Source organism: Salvelinus alpinus, chromosome 8, assembly GCF_045679555.1.
Source record: "Salvelinus alpinus chromosome 8, SLU_Salpinus.1, whole genome shotgun sequence".
Classification (NCBI taxonomy): Eukaryota; Metazoa; Chordata; class Actinopteri; order Salmoniformes; family Salmonidae; genus Salvelinus; species Salvelinus alpinus.
In genome coordinates this window covers 78,820,617-78,843,215 of record NC_092093.1, presented here as the reverse complement: position 1 = coordinate 78,843,215, position 22,599 = coordinate 78,820,617, and the positions used below count along the sequence as shown (strand labels likewise).

General features: G+C 45.1%; 2 protein-coding genes across 5 annotated transcripts in view; both read left to right on the top strand.

Annotated features, from left to right (window-relative positions):
* Positions 1–3,074, top strand: part of LOC139583755 (kinesin-1 heavy chain-like) — a 30,900-nt gene extending 27,826 nt beyond the window's left edge. The window contains exons 23-25 of the mRNA XM_071415192.1: positions 120–336; positions 586–715; positions 956–3,074. Of these exons, the coding sequence (XP_071271293.1) occupies positions 120–336; positions 586–704 (336 nt within the window). The 3' untranslated portion in view covers positions 705–715; positions 956–3,074. The remainder of the gene's footprint in view (positions 1–119; positions 337–585; positions 716–955) is intronic.
* Positions 3,075–4,606: 1,532 nt separating this feature from the next.
* LOC139583753 (rho GTPase-activating protein 12-like) overlaps positions 4,607–22,599 on the top strand; it is an 83,713-nt gene continuing 65,720 nt past the window's right edge. For 3 of the 4 annotated variants that reach the window (XM_071415189.1, XM_071415190.1, XM_071415188.1), the window contains exons 1-2: positions 4,619–4,893; positions 11,256–12,113. In XM_071415189.1, coding sequence (XP_071271290.1) covers positions 11,301–12,113 — 813 coding nt within the window. In that variant the 5' untranslated portion in view covers positions 4,619–4,893; positions 11,256–11,300. Of the gene's footprint in view, positions 4,894–11,255; positions 12,114–22,599 lie in introns of all 4 variants that reach the window. The other variant, XM_071415191.1, reaches the window with a different exon arrangement.

Here is a 22,599-nt window from a genome sequence, read left to right as displayed (position 1 = left end):
AAAGATACCAAGGACAACTGCAATGTGACTGAAAGAAAGAACAAATTAATTAGTGAGTGAATCCTGTATGATTGGCCTCTGTCCATTTCGCTCGCTCACTATACACCCCCCCCCCCTAGCTGGTGCGTGATAATGCCGACCTGCGCTGTGAGCTTCCTAAACTGGAGAAGCGCCTGCGTGCTACAGCTGAGCGGGTCAAGGCCCTGGAGTCTGCCCTGAAGGAGGCCAAAGAGAACGCTGCACGCGACCGCAAACGTTACCAGCTGGAGGTGGACCGCATCAAGGAGGCCGTCAGGGCTAAGAACATGGCCAGGAGGGGCCACTCTGCTCAGATCGGTGAGGAGCATAAACACGTGTATTCATACACACACAGTCATTCATATTCACACACACTGATTTTAAAAGTTTAACGCTCGTTTTTCCCCCCTGAGAGATCTGTCCTTTGTTCTGCCTGACATCATGTTTTGGTCTATAATACTATAAATACACTTACATTACAGTTTGGTCTTTTCAGACGCTAAATAGTGATGCCATTAGTGTTCCTTTGATGGTATGTAAACTTTGCTGTGCCTCTGTCCTCCCCAGCCAAACCTATCCGGCCTGGCCAGCCCCCTGTGGCATCCCCCACCCACCCCAACGTCAACCGGTCTGGGCTCTTCAACAACCAGCCCACCGCCATCAGAGGAGGAGGGGCCACGCAATGAAGGAGCAAGAAGTAAGTCGAGGCCTCTCAGAAGACTTTACTGAGCCAGTCGGATGTTCGGTTGGGTAGGAAATGTTTTGAAACCGAGAGGCACTACCTGAATTTGTCCAATAAGAACACAGATACTCTTTTTCCGTTGCAAACAGATTTACTACTGAACACGACCCTGTTTTTTTTATAGACCAGCCAAAGCTTAAACAAGTCTTGCTTTACCTCCACTCATTTTGTCTTCTGTCTCTCTTTGTCCTTCAGTTGCTGAAGAAGATAAACATATTCACAGTCAGACTAAGATGCAAAGATCACCCACAGGAGCTGGCATTCCACTACACAGAACTTGTCACATGACATGGGACGATTCATCCAGTATCAACGTTTATAATCTATATATATGTGTAAGAAATAGACACAGGCTGTACAGTTCTTTTTCCTGATCCTTTTTGTTTGAATGAAATTGATTTCCTTACAAGACAAAAGACAAAAATCAAACAATCGAATAAAAGTGCGATCTTGGCGCCTGGCGAAATGAACAACATGTAACTAATAACGCGTACTCGTAGCTCTTCCATTTGATCTGTCGCACAGCAGTTTGTCCATTTAATGTCCTAAAAGGTTTTAGTCTGCACTTTGCCATGTTGAATGTATGCTGTCGCAGGTTCTCCCCAAAAAATATTATAATAATAAAAAATAAAATAAAAAGACAAAGTTTGGAAAATCTGCTGAGAAGCATCCTAGCCTGATTATCCATGTACAGTATATCATCAAATTAACCCTCCTGTCTAGATTAAAATAAGCTTTATCAAAGGTATACAAATACACTACTGTCCTCTATTGTACAATTAGATTGAGCACTGACATTTTTACTTTCTCTTTGACGTTTGTTTCTTACGGGACTAAAATGCTGTAGTAGAACACATCTTCAGGACCATGCACTTGTGATTGACAGAACATGACTCCCAAATGGCATCCTATTCTCTTTCTAACGCACTACAAGAGCTTGGTCAAAAGTAGTGCACTAAATAGGGAGCAATTTGAGATGAATCCTGTTGGATAGGACAACTGTGAGGAGAATGGCAAAAAGTGAGATTTTGTCTCATTAGAAAATGAAGCTGCTTCAGTGTCACGCCTATCTAAGTCCAAGCTATTCACTCCATGTTAATGTACTGTATGATGACATTTTATAATGGTTGAACTGCAATGTTCCCGAATCAATGTATATCAATACCAGCATATGCAAGCGCTGCGTATCCCCTTTGGTAAAATGTAAGAAATGCAACACATCTTGTCCTACTGATGTCAATGTTATCACTGAAGAGAAAAGTAGTTCTCGGACCACAAAAAGATTGTTCTAGATGCTTGACTGTCCTGATGAATTTGTCAAGTTCATGATGTGTCACTATGCCAGCTTATCCCTCTACTCCGCCTATCATAAGGACATGTTAGACAATGCTCTATATAGAAGATGACGTTTAAACAAATGTTCTCCGACAAAATTGTAGAAATGGGTTTTTATTTCACTTTTTTTTAATTTTATTTCCCATTGGTTAGTGTGTAGTAGTTTGTTTGAGAACTCGTATGAGCCCCTCACTTTAGACCAATCATGAGTTTCATAGTGTCTTGTTTCTGTGCCTACTGCCTGTGTAGTTGTGTGGTTTGGGCATACATTTTGAGTGATTCTGTTTTTCTCTCTGTATTCAACTTTTTTTCATCGGTGTCTGAATCTGTCATCAAAATTCTTCAGCGGCCCAACTTTTTCATTTTATGACTCTGCACACCTGTCTCTTGTATGTAGGCTAACGAGGCAGGGGTTTGCTTGGGGGAGTGGTGAACTGGGATCTGCGTCTACAGTCGCATGTCCAAACTAGCCAATGCATTGCTTCATTCTAAGTAACCTTGTCTGCTTCTAATAGTGTCTAGTGAACAAGATTACATTCTAAGTGGGATGCTAATGTGGATGTAGGAACGGCGCCTGTCTTGTCCACGCAGTCACCAGTCTTCATAACACCATCCTCCCCTAGCTACAGTCGATAGATGGCATCTGAGTTATTTATTGGTGTGTAGGCAGGATGAAAGCTTTAGACGCAGCCATTTTTTTAACTACCTAAATTGTTTTTTTGGTTTACCGTTATTGATTTGACTATTTGTGTCCATCTCTCAGAAAATGAAATGATCCAAAACATTGTCCTTCCTTCCCCATACTGTGTGTAAAACTGAAGCATCTGCAAAGACTGTCTGGTATAGCCCAGTGCTGTACAGACCTGACTATAGTGAGTGCAATATGGATCAGTTATTGTGAAGAAGATTTAACTACACAAGGTTTAAGTGAGGGAGTGGGACCTGCATTAAAAAAAAAAGTAAAACAAACTCAAACTAACGAATCAGTCTCCTGACTTTTGGTTTGTCATGTGTGATATTTGAAGTTGAAATGTAGCCTGAAGCACTTTTTGCAATGTATCCTGGATTACAACTGTAAGTGTCGTAACTGTACCTGCCATAAAGGACCGCTCAAATACCGATTCTGCTCCTTTTCTGCAAAAGGAAAAACACAAACAAGCGAAGCATAACCGGAGTTGTTCGGTCTTTGGGTTGTAAACTAATAATAAAAAGATTGTCTGGGAACTCGGTCTGGCCAGGTTACGATGGTCTGCACTGTCTGTGTATGATGCAAATTGTGTGTATATTTTATATATAACCCTAGGGAGATCATTGCAGTGTTCTGCACATCGTTATCCCCAAGTGCTTTCTGTAGCCTTGGTTCCCAAGATTTTACCCTAGAGTTGAAACCAATAAAGTCTCAAAGAGAGAAGTCCGTGCACTGCTTACTCATTTATCGTGGTCAACTTTTTTCATCGGGAATGGGAAGGAAACGCTCTCCAACCTTGCTTTCCAAGGTCAATGAATTGAGAAGCGAAGTGGAGAGGAAATTCAGCAACTCGGAGGCGAGTGGAAGTTGATAAACCTGCTTCTTTGTTAAAAGTGAATGTTGCCTCTTGGTTGGAGTTTTTACTCACAATCATATCCATTCTGTATCACATGGAAAGGATGGGGTCCATATATCATACTGAGTCAAGACTGCTTCTACACCTGCATTGCTTGCTGTTTGGGGTTTTAGGCTGGGTTTCTGTACAGCACTTCGAGATATTAGCTGATGTACGAAGGGCTATATAAAATAAACTTGATTTGATTTGAAGACTACACCCTTATCTGATAGAATAGTACATGTAGTTTAAAAATGCTTGTTTCTCATGGCAACGATTGCCCAGCCCTACCAGTAGATTACCTGCATTCTGTAGCAGGTAATGGGCCGTTGGATGCACTGGCCCATTCATACCAGCAGAGCACGCTATGGTACTGTAACACACGATCAAATAACGGAATCTAATGAGTGAAAAACAATCTATTGTACATTTTGGTGATATGGTTTCAGTAATTGTTTTACTTAGCTTTGCCAGGACTGGCTTTTAGAAAGACTGACTTTTCTTAGAAAGAATACTGATTTATTTTTGGTGCAGATAATTTGGACAAAACCAAATCCTAATTTGGCAACTCCAAATCCCCCGTAATCTATTATTAAATAATTAGATAATTGTGGGGCAGTCTTGAAACGTCTGTCACAGATTTGGCTTGAGATGGTAACCGATGGTGACTCAAGAAACCGAGACGGTAAATTAGGAGCTCTTTCTTTATGGAGCTGTCTTGATGATTGTATTTGAATTGTCAGATCATTGCAACTAAAAGATACCCATATCAACCCCATCACGTTACATATGTGGCATGGGAAATAGTAGCCTATAGGCTAAACCAATAAACCACATTTGTTCAAATTAAACTCTAATTTTGAACAAATAACCTATTTTCAAAATGAAGACTGGTAGAATAGCTTTCAAGGAAAGCCAGTGGTAGCCTATTACCACTAGGTGAGACTATTGACCACCAGATGGCATGCCAGGAGTAGCCTATCGTCCATCAAAGTTGGCTGGCAGGCAGGGTGAGAGAACCGACCAACCCAGCGCTCACAAACGATAGCACCACGGCAGAGTGAAAACGAGGCGGGGGATTGGGAATACAGAGCTAGCGAACTCGAGTCGCATACTGGAGCAGCTAAGATCACTGATATACCTGGAGGAAAAGTTCCGCATAAAACAACCGCATTTGGCCAGTTCTTTGAAGAGAAAGAAGATACCGTTAAAAAGGTGTGTAGGCTTACGTTACATCATTCATCGCAAGACCGCAGATAGTTATTGGTTACTTCCAGAGTTACCTTGTTGTAATGCATAGTTGCAAAACGACTGGCTACTTTTGTTTCTTCGACCTCGAATTCCTTCACAGAGGGGTGCATTGGAACCTACTGTTGTGGTGCAGTAACATAACTATATTTATAAACGTGAGCTCTGTTTTGATATTTAGGCTATAACGCACACAATCATGGCGGGGGTTGTTTTGTCGTTGGGTGATATTGGGGTGCCTGTATTGTTTTGGTTGTACGGGGTTTTTCACGTGACACACTGGCTACATTTTTGTACAACGCATTGCTTTCTTAGCATAGGTGGCCTACAATTGGTAAGCAAATTATTCCTAACAGGTCTAATAGTTTGATATTAATCACATCTGTGTCAAATGTTTCTTAAAGGGATCATTTTTCCTCAGCTTTGTCTGCACCACAACTAACGTTAGTGGCTATTAGTGGCACTAGCCAGACTTTCCTGGTTTGGGAATGAGCGTTTCTGTCTAGTCGGGGTCTTTTGTTGAAATTTAATATGGATTAAACTCCTTTTGTTGTATTTCAATGGTGCTTTTCCATCTAGACTTACCACCACACCAGCGTGTCGCCAGTGTTTTATGTTAATGTTAGCTCTAGTGTTATTGTGTTTCCATCGGAGTTATGGAATAAAAGACTGGCGAGCAGAATCAACAACCTCCATCATTCAAGACTGTTGCTTTGTGAAACGGTGTTAAAGTTCACAGTTAGCCATTGTTGTGTAAATGAAAGCTGAAAAGTACCCAAGACCTTGCCTTGGCTCCAAGTCAGAGCAGGTCTGCTAGAGCCTAGTTACATGCTTTTTGGTGTCCATTACTGGGCGTTACAGGAAAGCCCCATAGAAACCACCGCCATAGATTTATAAACTAACCATTTTTTCTTGGCGATACTTACTTCGTTTTTGATTCGGTTAAATGTCCGTTTCCAGTTGCAGGTGGTTCTACAAAAACACAACCAAAACTCAAAGATATTAAATCCATGTTTTTGCTTTGACAAGTTGTTGAATGCAATGCTTCTTTGCACCATTTACTTATCCCCATCCACACACCAATTTACAACTACAATTGGAAAACATTTGAACAGCAGTAGGCCTATATGCACATGTTGTTGGCTACCGCACAGCCTTGGTGACATCTGTTATTCTGTTTCCAATAGAACCACTGGGATAAAGGCATGTAGAATCTAAGTGTTGTGGTTCTTGTGTGGCCAGCGATGCGCAGATGTGTGAAAATGAAAACATAGTTAATGTTCCTTACAGAATGATAATCAATCCATCATCCTCAGACCGTAGGACAGGTCCCCCAGTTTGACCGATCCATTTAGTGTGTGGCTGTGGATGGATGGAGAGATCGTCACAATAAGCAGATGCTTAAGATCAGGGGTGTCAAACAGATTTTGCCCCTCGGGCCGCATTCAGTCGTCAATGAGTTCCCGGAGGGCTGCACTGATCACGGGTTATATTTCATCCCCTTCAACGTTTGGAAAAAATGGTCTTCTAGCCATCGTTTTTCGATTTTTTTGATGTTCCCTGACTGTCTAGCTTTCATTTCGGTGATTATTAGCGAGCTCTGGACACAGTCAAGAAACTGTATGAATGTATGCCCCATTGGCCATATGTTTGACACCCCTGCTTTAGATCGTATCATGTGGCGCTTATAGATCTTATTGGTGCATAGCCTACAGGTGAACTGAACATCAAGACAAGCATGAATAATACCCTATTATGTGCGGTATAAAAGAGGGTAATCAACAAGTAGCCTAGTATTTTGGAGCTCATTCAATAGGGTGAGACCTCCCAAAGGTGAGCCATTGCCATTTTGAACTGCATTTTTACTTGTCTGCCGTTTTGATGTTAATCAATAACAGAGCAACTAGTTGGCTTATATTGCTTAAGGACTGACTGTATTTTGTTCTTCTTAGAGCAGAGAATTTATCTGAGATGGATTGCAATTCCCTGTTTCCTGTTTCACAGCCTGCCACAGAAATTAACGACACATCAGTCGGATTTTGCGTCCCAAATAGCACCCTATTCCCTGTATACTGGACTACTTTTGACCAGGGCCCATAGGGGAAATAGGGTTCTATTTGGGATGCAGACAGAGAGACGGGGAGTCAGCCTTCAAAAACACTGTTACTCAAGCTGTCAGTTTCATTGTTTCCCAGAAGTCAGCTGTATTTACAGTTAGCTGTAGTTTAGACTGGGTTGATTTATGTGTCGGAAGTAATGCTTCGGCTCCATCACCGTTTGTGTGGAGCCGAAGCAGTTTTCTTATCTGGGTTTTGAGGTTTGTTGTGGGTTTGATTGACACCTCTTCCATAAAAGTCATCCATTGGTTCAATTAAGTTGCCATGGAAATCTCAGACCAGGAATATTACGGAGAACAACATTTTTGCAACTTTTTGTTAGAACTATGGATTAGTTCTAAGCATAATATTAACAGTCATAAGGTCTTTAGATATAATGACACTGCCTCCTTGGGGAAAAGGAGCCTAATGTATAACTCGTACAAACATAATGCCTTGTCCCATTCTCTGTCTACTTTAGCCAACACTTACTGTATATCACTAATGTATATCATGCAATACATTACAAGGAACAATATACCATTTGGTTACAATGTGTACAGTATGGGATGAGGCTACAGAGTGCCCAAACAAAATGAATCATCCATCTTAGGAGATGGTGGCATGAGGAAAGGGTGGCATGAGGAAAGGGTATGTGAGCCTGTTAGGGAGTGATTGCTGTGGGTATGCAGCACCACTCGTGTTGCAGTTATCGGTATTAATGGCAGTCGCCAGTCTCCAGTCCCACCTCTTTACACCATGTGTGTCTGTCAGTAAGTAAGTCAGTCTCCCCTCTTCACACCCCTAGATGTGCTGGGGAGTGTAAGCTGAAGAGAGAGAGCTCTGGTTCCTGTGTGTGACACGAGAGGACGTGTGACAGAAGTACACATAAGGCGTCCACATGCTTCCCAGGCGGAACAGTTTGGACGTTTTGGACTTCGGGCACACAATTGTTTTCTCTGGGCCAACTGATGTTTGGGAGCAAAAGTCTACACCCCTTCTTCCATGATAAGGCAACTGTAGGGATTCTTCAATAAAGTATTTTTGTTGTCATTCAACGAGAGCTTGTTTTCATGCACATTTTTTCATTGAGAAATACTGCACCAAACATGTTAGTTAGATGTAAAATTGCGCGTCGAAGATATACTCTGCAAAAACCTCAAAATGAATAACCAATTTTTGATTCCGGGATGCTGGCCTTCATAGCAGAGTTCCTGTGTCTGTGTTCTTTTGCCCATCTTAATCTTTTATCTTTATTGGCCAGTCTGAGATATGGCTTTTTCTTTGCAACTCTGCCTAGAAGGCCAGCATCCCGGAGTCGCCTTTTTACTGTTGACGTTGAGACTGGTGTTTTGCGGGTGCTATTTAATGAAGCTGCCAGTTGAGGACTTGTGAGGTGTCTGTTTCTCAAACTAGACACTAATGTACTTGTCCTCTTGCTCAGTTGTGCACCGGGGCCTCCCACTCCTCTTCTTATTCTGGTTAGAGCCAGTTTGCGCTGTTCTGTGAAGGGACTAGTACACAGCGTTGTACCAGATCTTCAGTTTCTTGGCAATTTCTCACATGGAATAGCCTTCATTTCTCAGAACAAGAATAGACTGATGAGTTTCAGAAGAAAGTTCTTTGTTTCTGGCCATTTTGAGCCTGTAATCGAACCCACAAATGCTGATGCTTCAGATACTCAGCTAGTCTAAAGAAGGCCAGTTTTATTGCTTCTTTAATCAGGACAACAGTTTTCAGCTGTGCTAACATAATTGCAAAATGTTTTTCTAATGATCAATTATCCTTTTAAAATGATAAACTTGGATTAGCTAACACAACGTGCCATTGGAACACAGGAGTGATGGTTGCTGATAATGGGCCTCTGTACGCCTATGTAGATATTCCATACAAAATCAGCCGTTTCCAGCTACAATATTCATTTACAACATTAACAATGTTTACACTGTATTTCTGATCAATTTGATGTGATTTTAATGTGCAAAAAAATGTGCTTTTCTTTCAAAACAAGGACAATTCTAAGTGACCCCAAACTTTTGAACGATAGTGTATACACACTGTCAGAAGTTTACATACACTTAGGTTGGAGTCATTAAAACTCGTTTTTCAACCACTCCACAAATTTCTTGTTAACAAACTATTGTTTTGGCAAGTCGGTTAGGACATCTACTTTGTGCATGACACAAGTAATTTTTCCCACAGTTGTTTACAGACAGATTATTTCACTTATAATTCACTGTATCACAATTCCAGTGGGTCAGAAGTTTACATACACTAAGTTGACTGTGCATTTAAACAGCTTGGAAATTTCCCAAAAATTATGTCATGGCTTTAGAAGCTTCTGATAGGCTAATTGACATCATTTGAGTCAATTGGAGGTGTACCTGTGGATGTATTTCAAGGCCTACCTTCAAACTCAGTGCCTCTTTGCTTGACATCGTGGGAAAATCAAAAGAAATCATCCAAGACCCCCATTTGGCTAAGGTGTATGTAAACATCCGACTTCAACTGTACATGGCCATTAAGGCCAGATCATTCTTCAAGATGTTCAAACGTTCATAGATGACCAGCAGGGTCAAATAATAATCACAGTGGTTGTTGAGGGTGCAAAAGGTCAGCACCTCAGGAGTACATGTCAGTTGGCTTTTCATAGCCGAGCATTCAGAGGTCAAAACAACAGGTGCGGTAGAGAGAGGCTGGAAAACAGCAGGTCCGGGACAAGATATCACGTCTGGAGAATAGGTCAGGGTTCCATAGCCGCAGCCTGTTGCTCAGGTGGCTGAGGTCCTGTGCATAGTTATATGGATTGTTAAACTTAGAAATCAATGGTTTTTGTTTGGCATGCATTTTAAAGTGAAAAAATACTTCTGTTAAGTTTTTCCGTTAATGTGGAATTGCTCTGTAGTAGATCATCCTGATTGGTGTACAGTCGCCGCTCTGTGATAGCCTATTCTCTGTCACTCACACTCTTTCCCAGACCACTGTAACTACCAGATATCTATTCCTGGTGGGAGGCTGTTGTGTGTGTCCTCTGCCACCGTGGCTAAATGTGTGCGTTCATATCCCTTTACATACGAGGGACCATCCTCTATATAGATACAGCATAGACTCACGCCTCAGAAAAGCACCTGCTTTTTCCTGCCTCTTCGGGATGTCAGACAGACTGCAGCGGATGCTATTTAAGGGAGCATAAAGATAATCTGACACGAGGGAGTTATGGATGGAAGCTACTCTGGCAGGGGAGCCCCTGAACCGTGCGTTGATGTTGATGGGTATTTCTAGGTGATATGTCAGGGGATTTTCAATGTCAGATACTGTAGATCACTGACAGTGCTTCCAAACCAGAGGAAGACCCAGTTCCCAGTCAAAAAAACAAGGGGAGGAGGGTCTTGGCTGTCACTAGATGCAGTAAAATGTGAATGAAGTAAGGGATTTTGTGTCATCTGAGAAACCGAAGGAAATAGCTAGCTCCAGTCAGAGCCTTAAATATTCCAAATAAGGCTGTGGTGCCAGCAGGCTACTGTTTTTGCTATATTTATAGTAGACTTATATTAGTAATACTATATGCAACTCTGGCCATTTTAGGCTTTATTTAGGACAAGTGTTTCTCTCTGCCATTGTCATCTGATCACAAGAAGGCTCTGTATGTCTGTGGGTTCAGGTGATTGGGGTCAGGCTGGCCTCACCTGTGTTCCTTTGAGGTTAGTTGAGGTTTCCACTGTGGATTTCCTATCCAGTCATATCTGTAACCGCAACCATCTCTTTCTGTTTCTGATCCTGTGGGTTTAAAGCTGGTTTTGAAAATGAGTGAATTGGCACCTGTATGATCTTCACTTACTGAAAATAGCTTGTGACATCATGCTAGTGTTGTCTGAGAGAGACTTGTGGGAAGCTGTCCGTAATAAAGTAGGATTTAAAGGCGATTGTTGTTGTGGTGAGTAGTAGTGTCTGTTTGTGATGGATTGCATTAAAGGTTAAATCCCATTCAGACAGAGGGCTGTAAAGTACCGTCTTTATGCAGGGTCAGGGTGATCGGTAGGGGGTAGAAATGAAGTCCTTAGCCTGTGATGAAAGAAGGTACCAACCTTGGGGAACAATAAGTCTTTGGCAGGTTCAAGTTTTAACTTGATTTTTCCCAGAGGTCAATTGGCTTTGGTTTAGCATAAAACCGCTAAATAATGCCGTCAAAAATGAAACCTAAACTGAAACATTCCTATTTTCTTCTCCCTGCAGTCTAGCTGATCCCCAGTGAGAGATGTGGATCCCCCCAGTCCTCCAATGCTGAGCACCAATAGAGGTCAAAGGTCGACAAGGTTAGAAGGGGTCAACACCACCATGGCTGACAGAGATGGGCATGGCGGCGGGGTGGATGTGCCCACCATCGCACCAGGCCAGGTGTACGTGGAGGTGGAGTACGACTATGAGTACACGGCCAAGGACAAGCTGATCTCCATCAGGCAGGGGGAGTGCTACATGCTGGTCAGGAAGACCAACGAGGACTGGTGGCAGGTGAGGAAGGAGGAGGGGATGAAAGCCTTCTATGTCCCAGCACAGTACGTCAGGGAAGTGCGCCGGGCGCTCATGCCCCCTCAGAAGCCTCTCGTGTCGTGCGGGATTGGTGGGATGAGTGGGGCGGTCCGTGTGAAGCCTACAGTTCTGGATATATGCAGAGCGTCCAATGAGAACCTCAACAACAGGCCGCCTCAGGAGATGTCTAGTTTTGGGCGTCCGTCGCCCTCCTCCACGCCGTCGCTCTTTCCGGTGCACGTCACCCCGCCCGCTCTGCCCAAGGACGCCAACCAGAACCCGGGTAGCCCGCGCCACAGCAAGCCCCCTGGTGTAGCCGAGCTGGTGCTCCTACACAACAACAATAACCATCACCACAGCAACAACTCGACATTACCACGGATGCGGGCAGACTCTCCGCCCCCCAGGGCCCCTTACAACGACCATAAAAACCACCAGGGAAGTGATGATACAGACCAGACCCCCTCCTCTTCTGGCGACTCCCCGGGGGAGGGGTCGGAGACGCTCCGGAACGACTCGGAGTCTGGAGACGACCTAAGTAGCAGCTCTGCTGAACACATGCAGGTAAGAGACAGTATGATGAACATGCTGTTGTTAAATGGGAACCGACACACCCATGATTATTACAGCCCTTCCAGCATCCTCTTTTCTCCCTTGCTCTCTTTTTCATCCATGCCCCTGGCTAGCTTGCTCCTCTCTCCTCTCTCTCTCAGATTTTGATTGATTGAGGGTCTCTCCTCCACTGTCTCCTGCGGAGCTGCCTTCATTCATCATCCCCCATGGACAATGCTGTTTTATTCCACCCCATTGCCTTGAATACTCTTGGCCTCCTTTGCCAGATCTGACAAGAGCAGCAACAGTTGCTGCAGGTGCTTATTAATAAAGGTGGAGGGTAGATGCTCCTCTGTACGTGTTGGGCCATTTAAAGACTAAATGGGGTGTTCACAGCACCACTGTTAAATCTGAAGGTCCTGTAATTGAGTGTGGTTGTCGGACCTACACGGGACACACACTGGAGTGATATGCTGAACCATGAAGCAGGTGTCTGGTTTTGGATGTAGTTGCTGATGAGGGCAACTTCAACAGTGGAATATAGTGCTGATGAGTTTGGAGCCGAAACTTTCCTTTGTACCAACAGGTCTCTCTCAGCAAGAGGGTAGAATGGCTCTGGGAGCCTCCAAGTCTAGAGCAGAGGGCCATGGGAGTCTCAGTTGAGTGTCCACCTCAGCAACAGCATGTGTATAACTCACAGACCTCACCAAGGTTGATCATGTAGGACTCCTCCTCCCACCTCCATTATGACTCATTATCATCATCAGACGTCATCAGGAGAGGCCCGGATCATCCGGTCTGTCTCTGTCTGAGGTGTAAATTAATGAACCTGTGAATAAAATGACAAGAGGAGTCCCTCCTGTGAAGGAGGTGGTGGTCTATAGAAGGAGCAGATGGATTTGGGAGCATTTGGTGGGTTCTTTATAAATTCAGGCTGTGGGTAGATTATGTGAAGGTTCTTTGTCGAGGAGGAGGCAGAAGGCGGCTGAGGAACAAAGAGAGGGTCTGGGCTTGAATAGAAACTAGGTCATATCAGCTGAGGATCAGTCTTCTCTGCTCTGTCGCCCCACTGTGTGTGTGTGTGTGTGCGAAAAGAGTGAAAGCCATGTGCTAGGGGTTAGAGGAGAGAGAATGGAACCAATGGTTTGCAGACCATGACAACAAGATTTGAATGTTTTTTGTTGTTGTAAAACAATGATGAAATCCCAACCAGCTGCATGCAAAATTATGTTCTGTCTAATTCACCAGAATTAATTTCATGCTTGTCAAATTGGTGACCATAATCATACACATTTTCCCCGGTCATTTACATGTTACTTGTGCATCAAGGGGTTTTTGTCATAATTCTTTTGACAGCTTGTAGTGGGTAGTGGCAACTGAGCGTATGCCTAGCCCATGGCAAATTGGCTCTGCCAGTGAACCGCAGACCTCGCTCACTGTCTGGTCAGGTGAAACCCGCTCCATGTCATTTCGTGGCCAGTTGCCATGCAGGTAATTGGCCCTGCAGTGCAACCAACCAACACTTTCAATTCCTGTGTCATTGCAGGGTTACAGCAAAGAAGTGTGTATGCGAAGCAAAGCACTTTGAGCTGAGACATTTACTAGAAGCCTCTTTTCCTGTTTTCCTCTTTTTCTATCCACCCCTTCCTTCCCTCTAGTCCCTTGCCAGTATCCCCTCTTTCCCGCTCCTCTCCTCCCTTGCCTGTATCCCCTCCTTCCCTCTCCTCCCTTGCCTGTATCCCCTCCTTCCCTCTCCTCCCTTGCCTGTATCCCTTCCTTCCCTCTACCCCCCTTGCCTTTATCCTTCTCCCTCCATAGGACAGAGAATCAGGGAATGTGTGTGAGGATTTGTCAGTGACAAGCTAGCCTGAGCCTGTGTTAGTGCCAGCTCGTCTCCCTAGCCTAAATTGATTTGATCAGATCAGTGAAGGATAGTAAACCTCTGTGTGTTACCATATTCTCCCTACCCTAATTCCCTTCTCTGTAGGGCTCTGTTAGGCCAGTAGTAGCTATAGGATCAGGTGGCCCACATTTCTCTGGTTGATACACAGCTTTGGTCCGATGGGTTCGTTGGCAATGTCACCCCTGAATCCCATTTAGATTCCGCAAACAACCCCCCCCCCCCCCCCACCCCTTCCTTGCTCTTCTAAAAGCACAGCTCCTATGCTCTTAAAGGATTGTCAAAATAAACCTCTTTCCTTACTGCTCAAGACCCTGACTGGCATCCGTAAGGAGTGGTATTTCAGTTCTTTAAAGGACATGATGTGGGCCACCCTGTACTGCGGCCAAGCTGTACCATTTTTAAAGCTTGTTATTATTCACTTGTCCATACTAGGTTATTTTTGTAGCACATTGTGTGTCATGTGTATCATATACGAGACCCAATAAACATCATATATCACTATCTGTAGACAGCCTAGTGGTTAAGAGCGTTGGGCCAGTAACGAAAGATCGCTGGTTCAAATTCCCGAGCCGGCAAAACTGCCTTTCTGCCCTTGAGTAAGGCAGTTGGCAGAGGGGTTGGTGTTGGTTCAGAGGGGTTGGTGTTGGTTCAGAGGGGTTGGGGTTGGTTCAGAGGGGTTGAGTTAAATGTTAAATTAGGTTGAAAGCATTTAGTTGTGCAACTGACTAGATATCTCCTTTCTGTTCTCTCTAGGTATGTGAGGGTTGTCATTCTCGCTCTTCCTTCCCCTCCCCCCCAATGTGTCATTGAGTAGAGAGAGAATGAGGTAGACATTGCTTCATGGCGCTGTTGTTTGTCTGTGGCTTTGCCTTCTGGTGCCAGCCAGGCAGTGGAACTTGTTGGCTGCTTGCCTTGCTCTGCCTGAGACAACCCCCACGCTTTTCTGCCCGTCAGACAAAACAATCTCTGAGAGGTGTAAGCGTATGTACGCCGTACGATGGCGAAATGTGACCCTTATTTTACTCTGTAGCCCAGCATTCTTGATTGGAATATTCTGCAAGATGCTCTTTGGTTCCCAAATTTGTGATTGTATAAATCTAATTATAACAACGCATAACTCTGCGATGCTTTAGGTTACAAACAAGTGGTCAAATGCCAGAGGAAGACTCGACTCTGCACATGGGGATATCTTTGACCTTCTAATGTCGAGGAGTCTTAACTTTTTTTTTTTACTGTAATAAAAAAAGGGGTGGGTGTGAATGGGAAAAGGGGGGCCCTGGGAATTGTTTTTGGGGCACCATCACTTTGTTGTCTATCGTATATCCTCGACATCCAGGCTTTGCTCAGCAACACAAATGGTGTATATGACATAACTTGAATGAAACTGTATACAGGAGTAAGTCTGTGGAAAAGGAACAACTGGTCTGAGTTGTCCCAAGGTCAGATCTATGAATTTCCACCTGCCTTTTACGTATGCTGTGTTAATCTGCTAGCGGCACTCTCATCTGATCTGGGTGCTTCCCAAGTGGCACACCATTCCCAGGGATCCCAGGGATGCACCCAGATCAGATCAGATGAACACAGCATATATACTGTATGTAGTGCACTGCGTTTGACCAGAACACTATGTGTGCACTACATAGGGAATAGGGTGCATTTCTGAGACCGAAGGCCAGACAGACATGGTTGTTTCAAGTAATCAATATCAGTAGTACTATAAAAAACGAAATGTAGAACAAAAACACACAAATTAGAAATAAGAACAACACGAGATTGTAATTTAGCTATATACAGTGCGTTTGGAAAGTATTCAGACCCCTCGACTTTTTCCACATTTTGTTATGTTACAGCCTTATTCTAAAATGTATAAAATATTTTTTCCCCCTCATCAATCTACACACAATACCTCATAATGACAAAGCGAAGACAGGATTTTATACATTTTTGTAAATTTATTGCAATAAAAACTGAAATACCTTTTATTTACATAAGTATTCAGTCCTTTTTCTATGAGACTTGAAATTGAGGTCAGGTGCATCCGGTTTCCATTGACCATCCTTGAGAGAATGACAAGAGTGTGCAAAGCCGTCAAGGCAAAGGGTAACTACTTTGAAGAATCTGAAATATAAAATATATTTTGTTTTAGCACTTTTTTTGGTTACTACATGATTCCGTATGTGTTATTTCATAGTTTTGATGTCTTCACTATTATTCTACAATGTAGAAAATAGTAAAACATAAAGAAAAACCCTTGAATGAGTAGGTGTGTCCAAACTTTTGACTGGTACTGTATATATCATTATTTTTTGAGGGGACGCACAAAACAATTTAGGCAACTGGGATCTTGATCCAGGAGGGGATTGAATGTCTCTGCTGTAACCCAGAAGCTTGATGTTGACATATAGCCACTTAGCTAGCAAGTTAGCAAACCAAATGCATAGCTGGAGACCTGAGCTGGATATCATTTATTGGACACATCTTAGATTTCTTATAGTTATACTTAACTTCTAGTTATAAGCAGTGGCATAGCACGCACCCAGGCAGCCCCAACAAGGTATTGAAAATAATTTTGAAATACCCCGGTATACGGCATAAACGGTGTCTCGTCCAAGCCTTGTCTTAGTGGTCTGGGATGATGGAGTTGTGTGCCATAACCAGCCTTTCAAAGCACTTCATGATTTACAGATGTGAGTCCTACAGGGTGGTAGTCATTGTGGCAGGTAGCCTTCGAGTTCTTGTGAACAAGTATGATGGTGGTCAGCTTGAGACATGTGGGGAATACAGACTGGGAGAGAAAATGACCGTGAATATACCTGCCAGCTGTTCTGCCCATTCTCTGAGAACTCGCCCTTGAATACCGTCTGGCCCTGTGGCCTTGCGAGTGTTGACCTGATTTAAAAACCTTACTCACGTCAACCTCGGAGAGCGAGATCACCCAGTCCCCTGGGTCGGCGGGAGTCCTCATGCATGACTCTGTTGTTTTTGTCGAACTGTGCATAAAATGCATTGAGTTCGTACTTCTTGTACTTGTTTGTAGCCGTAGCATCGGGGTTGGCTGCGATATCCCTGTGTGCTGTAGCCCTGTCCTTTAGTTTAGTGCCAACATTGGTGTTAATCCAGGGCTTTTGATTGGGGAAGCAGCAAACCTTCACTAATGACGCCGGTGACGGAGGTGGTTAGCTCGACGACGCTATCGACGGAGTCCCAAAACACATTCCAGTTGTCTCTAGCAAAGCAGTCCTGTAGCATAGCCTACGGAGGACGCTAGAGCTCGCACACCATTTGCTGTACCACTCTCTCGATTTACCTGAATTCAATGTCCTGTCCGCTCGGTGAATGGAGACTCCATAGAGTTAGATAGCCATGTGGAGTATCTTGTCCGAAAGCCATGTTTCAGAAAGGCAGGGAATATTGAAATTACGAGAGTCCCATTGATAGCAATTATCAAGTGACTTTACCTTCAATAAACGAACATTGGCCAATAGAATGAAGGGAAGAGATGGCTGGTTTTCCCTTCGACATTCATCTTGCAAGGACTCCCCTTCTCCTGCCACTTTTTCGCTGGTGTTTCCTCTTGGGGACCCTGAAACTTGGGTCGGAATTAACTTTGGTCAACTCGGCATAACCGCTCATACAAAAGGGACTCACCTTTCAGCCAGGTAAATGTCTATGGCAACGAATTTTTCAGAACTAACCTACTACGGGGCAAGCTAACTCACGGTTAACTCCACTTACCCTGAATGAAATTACTCAGCCGTGAGTTGAGGACCAATGAAATCAGATTCCCTCCCTCTCGCAAAGATTACATCATTATCCCCTTCATTTGAGGAAGACGACTGATTCAGTATTTCATTGTATTAATCAAATCAAAATGTTTATGTTAAAATGTGTCACATTACACATTTAGTAATGAAAGAATGCATTTTAAACTTTACGCAATAAGACAATTCTGTATGAATAATATCAACAGGAGTGAGAGAAAAAGGTGCCTGTGCATTGATAAACACATCAAAGCATACCAAAGATGGCATTAACGATAAGTAATAAAATAAAGATGGCACTTCTAAAAGCCTATTTCACTTCATAGCCTGCTTTCATTATGATTTTAAATCTAATTGTATTGGTCATGTACACATATTTTGCAGATGTTATCGTGGGTGTAGCGAAATGCATATGTTTCTATCTCCAACAGTGCAGTAATACCTAACTATACAAAACAATACACACAAATCCCCCCCAAAAAAGGAATTAAGAAATATATACATTTTAGAATGAGCAATGTCACCCGAGTCCGGAATATATATGTATATGATGATGTGTATAGACATTATGGACAGTATAGAAAAGGTGTGTACAGTAGTAGTTATATAGGATGAGCCTTTACTAGAATACAGTATATACACTGAGTTTACAAAACATTTGGAACACCTTCCTAATATTGAGTTGTACCCCCCTTTGCCCTCAGAATGGACTACAAGGTGTCAAAAGCGTTCCACAGGGATGCCGGCCCATGTTGACTTCAATGCTTCCAACAGTTGTGTCAAGTTGGCTGGAAGTCCTTTGGGTGGTGGACCATTCTTGATACACATGGGAAACTTTTGAGTATGTGAAACCCAGCAGCGTTGCAGTTCTTGACACACTCAAACTGGTGCGCCTGGAACCTACTACCATACCCCGTTCAATGGCACTTAAATCTTTTGTCTTGCCCGTTCACCCTCTGAATGGCACACATACACAATCCATGTCTCAATTGTCTTGAGGCTTTAAAAATCCTCCCTGTCATCTACACTGATTTGAAATGGATTTAACAGGTGACATCAATAAGGGATCATAGACTGACCAGGTGAATCCAGGGAAAAGATATGTCATGGAAAGAGCAGTTCTTCCTAATGTTTCGTACACTCGGAGTACATCTGATCTGGGTAAAACAGTATGTACATAGGGCAGGAGTCTTGAAGGTGCAGGGTTGAGTACCGGATGAAACTGGCTAGTAACTGTGATAAAGTTCAGAGCAGGGTACAGGGCTTAAGCCAGTTAGTGGTGACTATTTAACAGTCTGATGGTCTGGAAGAAGCTGTTTTTCAGTCTCTCGGTCCCTACTTTGATGCACCTGTACTGTGTCCGCCTTCTAGATGGGAACGGGGTGAACAGGCCATGGATCGGGTAGCTGAGGTCCTTGATGATCTTTACATTTACATTTAGCAGACGCTCTTATCCAGAGCGACTTACAAATTGGTGCATTCACCTTATGATATCCAGTGGAACAACCACTTTACAACAGTGCATCTAACTCTTTTAAGGGGGGGGGGGGGGGTTAGAAGGATTACTTTATCCTATCCTAGGTATTCCTTAAAGAGGTGGGGTTTCAGGTGTCTCCGGAAGGTGGTGATTGACTCCGCCGACCTGGCGTCGTGAGGGAGTCTGTTCCACCATTGGGGTGCCAGAGCAGCGAACAGCCTTGACTGGGCTGAGCGGGAACTGTACTTCCTCAGAGGTAGGGAGGCGAGCAGGCCAGAGGTGGATGAACGCAGTGCCCTTGTTTGGGTGTAGGGCCTGATCAGAGCCTGAAGGTACGGAGGTGCCGTTCCCCTCACAGCTCCGTAGGCAAGCACCATGGTCTTGTAGCGGATGCGAGCTTCAACTGGAAGCCAGTGGAGAGAGCGGAGGAGCGGGGTGACGTGAGAGAACTTGGGAAAGTTGAACACCAGACGGGCTGCGGCGTTCTGGATGAGTTGTAGGGGTTTAATGGCACAGGCAGGGAGCCCAGCCAACAGCGAGTTGCAGTAATCCAGACGGGAGATGACAAGTGCCTGGATTAGGACCTGCGCCGCTTCCTGCGTGAGGCAGGGTCGTACTCTGCGAATGTTGTAGAGCATGAACCTACAGGAACGGGTCACCGCCTTGATGTTAGTTGAGAACGACAGGGTGTTGTCCAGGATCACGCCAAGGTTCTTAGCACTCTGGGAGGAGGACACAATGGAGTTGTCAACCGTGATGGCGAGATCATGGAACGGGCAGTCCTTCCCCGGGAGGAAGAGCAGCTCCGTCTTGCCGAGGTTCAGCTTGAGGTGGTGATCCGTCATCCACACTGATATGTCTGCCAGACATGCAGAGATGCGATTCACCACCTGGTTATCAGAGGGGGGAAAGGAGAAGATTAATTGTGTGTCGTCTGCATAGCAATGATAGGAGAGACCATGTGAGGATATGACAGAGCCAAGTGACTTGGTGTATAGCGAGAATAGGAGAGGGCCTAGAACAGAGCCCTGGGGGACACCAGTGGTGAGAGCACGTGGTGCGGAGACAGATTCTCGCCACGCCACCTGGTAGGCGCGACCTGTCAGGTAGGACGCAATCCAAGCGTGGGCCGCGCCGGAGATGCCCAGCTCGGAGAGGGTGGAGAGGAGGATCTGATGGTTCACAGTATCAAAGGCAGCCGATAGGTCTAGAAGGATGAGAGCAGAGGAGAGAGAGTTAGCTTTAGCAGTGCGGAGCGCCTCCGTGACACAGAGAAGAGCAGTCTCAGTTGAATGACTAGTCTTGAAACCTGACTGATTTGGATCAAGAAGGTCATTCTGAGAGAGATAGCAGGAGAGCTGGCCAAGGACGGCACGTTCAAGAGTTTTGGAGAGAAAAGAAAGAAGGGATACTGGTCTGTAGTTGTTGACATCGGAGGGATCGAGTGTAGGTTTTTTCAGAAGGGGTGCAACTCTCGCTCTCTTGAAGACGGAAGGGACGTAGCCAGCGGTCAAGGATGAGTTGATGAGCGAGGTGAGGTAAGGGAGAAGGTCTCCGGAAATGGTCTGGAGAAGAGAGGAGGGGATAGGGTCAAGCGGGCAGGTTGTTGGGCGGCCGGCCGTCACAAGACGCGAGATTTCATCTGGAGAGAGAGGGGAGAAAGAGGTCAAAGCACAGGGTAGGGCAGTGTGAGCAGAACCAGCGGTGTCGTTTGACTTAGCAAACGAGGATCGGATGTCGTCGACCTTCTTTTCAAAATGGTTGACGAAGTCATCAGCAGAGAGGGAGGAGGGGGGAGGAGGGGGAGGAGGATTCAGGAGGGAGGAGAAGGTGGCAAAGAGCTTCCTAGGGTTAGAGGCAGATGCTTGGAATTTAGAGTGGTAGAAATTGGCTTTAGCAGCAGAGACAGAAGAGGAGAATGTAGAGAGGAGGGAGTGAAAGGATGCCAGGTCCGCAGGGAGGCGAGTTTTCCTCCATTTCCGCTCGGCTGCCCGGAGCCCTGTTCTGTGAGCTCGCAATGAGTCGTCGAGCCACGGAGCAGGAGGGGATGACCGAGCCGGCCTGGAGGATAGGGGACATAGAGAGTCAAAGGATGCAGAAAGGGAGGAGAGGAGGGTTGAGGAGGCAGAATCAGGAGATAGGTTGGAGAAGGTTTGAGCAGAGGGAAGAGATGATAGGATGGAAGAGGAGAGAGTAGCGGGGGAGAGAGAGCGAAGGTTGGGACGGCGCGATACCATCCGAGTAGGGGCAGTGTGGGAAGTGTTGGATGAGAGCGAGAGGGAAAAGGATACAAGGTAGTGGTCGGAGACTTGGAGGGGAGTTGCAATGAGATTAGTGGAAGAACAGCATCTAGTAAAGATGAGGTCAAGCGTATTGCCTGCCTTATGAGTAGGGGGGGAAGGTGAGAGGGTGAGGTCAAAAGAGGAGAGGAGTGGAAAGAAGGAGGCAGAGAGGAATGAGTCAAAGGTAGACGTGGGGAGGTTAAAGTCACCCAGAACTGTGAGAGGTGAGCCATCCTCAGGAAAGGAACTTATCAGGGCGTCAAGCTCATTGATGAACTCTCCAAGGGAACCTGGAGGGCGATAAATGATAAGGATGTTAAGCTTGAAAGGGCTGGTAACTGTGACAGCATGGAATTCAAAGGAGGCGATAGACAGATGGGTCAGGGGAGAAAGAGAGAATGTCCACTTGGGAGAGATGAGGATCCCAGTGCCACCACCCCGCTGACCAGAAGCTCTCGGGGTGTGCGAGAACACGTGGGCAGACGAGGAGAGAGCAGTAGGAGTAGCAGTGTTATCAGTGGTAATCCATGTTTCCGTCAGTGCCAAGAAGTCGAGGGACTGGAGGGAAGCATAGGCTGAGATGAACTCTGCCTTGTTGGCCGCAGATCGGCAGTTCCAGAGGCTGCCTGAGACCTGGAACTCCACGTGGGTCGTGCGCGCTGGGACCACCAGGTCCAAATCTTCTTTGCCTCCCTCTGACAACAGGTGCTGTAGATGTCCTGGAGGTTAGATAGTGTTCCCCCGTTGATGCGTTTGGCTGACCACACCACCCTCTGTAGAGCCCTGCGGTTGCGGACGGTGCACAACAGGCCTACTGTTGTGTCTTCTGCAAACCATATGATTGAGTTAGAGACCTGCATGGCCACGCAGTCATGGGTGAACAGGGAGTACAGGCGGGGGCTGAGCACGCGCCCTTGTGGGGCCCCCGTGTTGAGGATCAGCATAGCAGAGGTGCTGTTGCCTACCTTGACCACCTGGGGTCGGCCCGTCAGGAAGTCCAAGACCCAGTTGCACAGGGCAGGTTCAGACCAAGGGCCCCAAGCTTGGAGGGCACATTGGTGTTCAAGGCTGAGCT